Raw genomic sequence first — 5,000 nt, forward strand, 5'->3', positions numbered from 1 at the left:
ATTATCTGGTTTTTTGTTATTCCTCACAATGACATTATTATTATTTTTTTTTTTTTGTCTTTTCTATTTCTCCTGAAAAGCTTGTATATTAATTCATCTGTCTTCAAGCAATCTTTGATTTCTAAACTAGTCAATATTAAACCGTCGACGTTTGGATTTGTCACTACATTTAACTCCTCTCCTTTGGTAATATTTCATCAATATCTGATCAAAGACTCTCTAGAAAAACTGTTATTGTCTTTGTTTTGTTCTTTCCCTTAGTTTAATTTTTATCTCTCTTCCTCAGTTGCATGTCTCAGCATCCAAATATTTTCTATTTTCCTTGCCTGCTGATTCATGTGCCTTACTGGTTGTTTTCATTGTCCATGCTTTGCGATGTTTTTGGTCATTTCCAACCTTATATATATATGTATATGTACATATATACACATATGTATATATATATGTATATATATACATATATATATGTATATATGTATATATATATATATACATATATATATGTATATATGTATATACATATATATATATATCTTTTTCATCTTGTGTATTGGTTAGCTTTTCGTTATAGGTGATGATTTCTACGTTATTTTTCAGTTCATGATATCCTGCTTTTATTCTTGATAGTAATGTTGTCCCCCCTTTTACTCTGTCCACCAAGTCTGGTTATTGCTGACACCTCACAATGCGGTAACTCTCATGCCTCCATACTAGGCTGGTATCTCATGACCACGAAATATGCTAAGTTTGTCTTTCCGTTACTGCCACTGCCGCCCATGTGTATGTGTGTGTGTGTGTGTGTGTGTGTGTGTGTGTGTGTGTGTGTGTGTGTGTGCGTGTGCGTTCGCGCGCGCTTATGTTTGCAAGATGATTGAAGGGAATATTCATCCTTTAGATGTCTAGCGTGCACACGCGCTCACGCACGCATTAGTAAAGAATGGAACGCCCGACGTCTCCAGAGAACTCCCATAGGACCACCTATTATGTCTGACCGCACAGCAGGTATTTGGGTCAAGGGCGTCTGACCTCACGCGGTCAAATGGGCCGAGCGTCTGGACATATGCGTCCAACATTTCCAACTGCAAAATCATTATATGACCAACATACTTTTTATATGTCTCCATTGTAAATAAATTATCCATGCATAAATATTATTGAGTGTCCATACTCAGTTCATGCATTGTACATTGTAGAAATAGAGTAGATGTAGATTGTAGAGAATAGATTGAATATAGCTCCCTGTTGTTGCAATATCTACCATGTGTATGTAAATATTACCATTTACAACCTCGGGGAATGTTCCGAGATGTAGCCTAGTCTGGACAGTGAGAATAAAGCCACAAACACAACTTCGTTTGTCTCAACACCTCCAAACTCAATGTAGATCACAAACACAAATATACACATGTGTGTGTGTGTGTGTGTGTGTGTGTGTGTGTGTGTGTGTGTGTGTGTGTGTGTGTGTGTGTGTGTGTGTGTGTGTGTGTGTGTGTGTGTGTGTGTATGTGTGTGTGTGTGTGTGTGTGTGTGTGTGTGTGTGTGTGTGTGTGTGTGTGTGTGTATGTGTGTGTGTGTGTGTGTATGTGTGTGTGTATGCGTGTGTGTGCGTGTGTGTTTGTGTGTATGCGTGTGTGTGTGTGTGTGTGTGTGTGTGCGTGCGTGCGTGTGTATAAGAAAATGTGGCTTCACTCCAGAAGCCTCCTCTCTGCACGTGGACAGTCTGCATATTTAATACCACGTCTAAAACTCCACGGTCAATCAAACTAGTCCACAAAGTTCTGAATCCTTGAATACGCTGACGTATTTTAATCAATCTATCTAGGCCAAGGGCAGATGAACTGTATACAGAGAAGAGAGGGAACCTACCCCTGGAGATGTCTTAGCTGCATATAACCGAGCGTATATACATTCGAAACAAAAGTCATAATGTGAGTTAATGTGGAGTTAACGTCACCGGGTAGCGCACTTTGGCGAATTCCTCCTCTTTTCTGAATAATCGCGGTCTTTTATATTTTTTTGTAAAAGAAGTTTATATATTGTTATGGTCGTGTAGATGAAGTTCTCCTTTCCCGATCCTCAATGGGATCCTGTTATACTTCACAATGCGTTGGGGAAATCTATGTACACTGCCGCCTCCCCACTCGAAGTTGTTTTGACTTTCATGTACAAGGGAAGGTAAATTAGAGGCTTAGGAGAAAAAGGTTCATTTAGATATGAAGAAGAATTGACAGGTGATTCTAATTAAGAGAATGGGAAAAGGAGCTATGTGCAAAAGTGAAGTGTTCAGACCTTAGGATTCTGACCACTGAACAACTTCTACAATATATATATATATATATATATATATATATATATATATATATATATATATATATATATATATATATATATATATATATATATATATATATATATATATATATAGTTTTACAATAAGACAATTATATAGACAGAGACATGTTCAAGTCTCAGTGTTTGACCAGAGCTTACATAGTTAAGTGACTACCACAGAAAACTGTATCAAGCCAGCTGTTGAACAGTATCCTCGACAATAGAAATTTACTATAGCAAAGTGGCTAACTCCGTAGATGTGTAAGATTTTACGCTAGCGAACTAGTTATCTACAAAGGGTGAGAGTTGCTCATGTCTCAGGACCACCAGAATCTTAGATATTAAGTTTGACATCTAGACCAGATATCGTACGATAGCTGAATCAAGTCTGGCCTACAATCGTTTCTACGACTGTGAAGAAACCTCGGTTTCATCCGAAGTTTCATCATGCTATCTAATTACATAATTTTTCTATATAAAATATGTATAAATGCTACAAAATATATCTTAAGTTTTATAATTAGGACTGTAAACCTATACAAAGAAAATCAACAATATCATGTAAACCTTATTGTTCGAGAGGTGTCTTTCATGTACTTAAATAATATTGACCATTTGGAAATGAAAAGCAAAATTTGAATATACAAGTAACATTCAGAAATAAAGAAACAAGGCGTTAAAGTTGCATGATTGTGCTGAGTGGCCATATACCATATTTACGTCTTAGTTTTTAAGACGAAATCAAACATCAATTCTCGAACAAAACATCTAGATATGTAAGCTTTTAACTTACTTCTGTGATGACCCAACATCATCAATATTCTTTTACAGTAAGAAATCACATTACATATTTAAATGCATATATAGGATCCGAAACAAAAAATTATACAATGAACGTATATATTAAAAAAATACTCTTAACTAAAACTTACGTTTGTCAAACTTATTATAAATTATAATTTGTCTTTATTAATACGCATAAAACACATAAATGCGTAACAACACCAAAAGAAAAGACTAAGGGGGTTCTTGCAATTAATATTCTCTCTCTCTCTCTCTCTCTCTCTCTCTCTCTCTCTCTCTCTCTCTCTCTCTCTCTCTCTCTCTCTCTCTCTCTCTCTCTCTCTCTCTCTCAGTTGTAGGTCTTTGATGAATCAACAACAAGAGATATATAGTTTGGGTCTTCTGTCGTTCATTACCTCCGCCAAGGAAGTTAGACGGAAGTTACGTGATAACCCGTGTGTGACAGTTTGTTTGTTTATTTGTTTGTCTGTTAAAAAATAATCTAAGAGGTCACCGTCGAATATCAGCCAAAATTTGAGGAGAGGAATCCAAGAAAATGTCAATTACATTTTCACGTGGTTCCGGATTCAGATGTGGAATCGGATTTTTTTTTTCCACTTTTCAATTCAATGTGGCGCGTTGGTTTTGACCAGAGGTGGGGAACTTGCGGCCTTAAGGCCGCATGAGGCCTTCCGGGCCATCAAGTGCGGCTTTCTAAGGCCTTTAATACACATTATTTTTTTTAAAAGACCTTGAATATTTTTTGTCTGAAATCATTATACACCTGAAACTTATAATATACACCACACACAAAGAAGAAAGCAAAGTTAACCGTGTTCAGTGATGTCACTCCCCTAAAAAGGGATAATAATTGAAGAATAAAAATAAGAATAATAAATTGTTCAGTGTGGCCTCTCTGTGGGACGGTGAATTGTAAGGTGGCCTTCATGCACAAAAAGGTTCCCCACCCCTGGTTTTGACCCTGCTTCACCTGATGCTGCAGTAACTCTCAGTAACTTTAGTCCTCCTTTTTCAGGCCGATGACGAGGTGGAGCTGGAGCCCAGGTCGAACCCGACTAAGGGGGGCAACTCCATGACGACGTCGCTCTCCACTAGCTTCATCTCACGCCTATGGAACGCTCATGGCAACCCCAGGTAAGCGATGGCTTCAGAGGGTCTATGAGAGGTATATACATATATAGAAAACGGGCCTTCGGACTATTGTGTACAGCCGGCGTAACCCATGATACAAAACTTCGTATCTAGTGACCATTCATCTAACGTTCTGTGTAAAAAGAAGACAACATACGGAACCCATCCGCAGGAGGACTCGTGAGAAGGACTCAAGGCTAAACGCTCAGAGGGACAAACTTGCAAATCTCGCAAAGGCCGGGCATGTTACATACTGTATATACATACATATATATATATATATATATATATATATATATATATATATATATAGATATATAGATAGATAGATAGATAGATAGACAGATAGATAGATAGATATGCTTTACTTCTCTTCTCTTTACTTTGTACATCTCATATGATTTCCTCGCCCTAATTTGTAACCAATCTATGAGACTGCTTCTCTTCTACACCCTTTGCTTCCTCATCCCACCACTCACTACCCTTCCTTCTATTTCCTCCCATCCTCCTTGTTCCACACACCATCTTTCCACATCTTATGACTCCCTCCTTGAATCATCCCCATTCCTCCTACAGATGTGAAATGGGGTAAGAGTATGACAGAAAATTTTGAAAGTAATAAGGAATGTTTTGTCAAGAAATTAAAAGAGGAAGAAGAGACGAATCAAGTAGAAAAGAAAAGGTAATGGATGCAGATGGAGAGATGATAATGGAAGGGAAGGCAGTGAGAGGAA

General features: G+C 37.5%; 1 protein-coding gene across 7 annotated transcripts in view; it reads left to right on the top strand.

The window, feature by feature from the left end:
- Nucleotides 1–5,000, top strand: part of LOC143019753 (uncharacterized) — a 627,543-nt gene that overhangs the window by 604,739 nt on the left and 17,804 nt on the right. For all 7 annotated transcript variants that reach the window (XM_076175734.1, XM_076175735.1, XM_076175733.1 and 4 more), the window contains exon 5: nucleotides 4,151–4,269. In XM_076175734.1, the coding sequence (XP_076031849.1) occupies nucleotides 4,151–4,269 (119 nt within the window). The remainder of the gene's footprint in view (nucleotides 1–4,150; nucleotides 4,270–5,000) is intronic.

The sequence above is a fragment of the Oratosquilla oratoria genome, chromosome 38, assembly GCF_046742065.1.
Source record: "Oratosquilla oratoria isolate Oo_2021 chromosome 38, ASM4674206v1, whole genome shotgun sequence".
NCBI classification, from domain to species: domain Eukaryota; kingdom Metazoa; phylum Arthropoda; class Malacostraca; order Stomatopoda; family Squillidae; genus Oratosquilla; species Oratosquilla oratoria.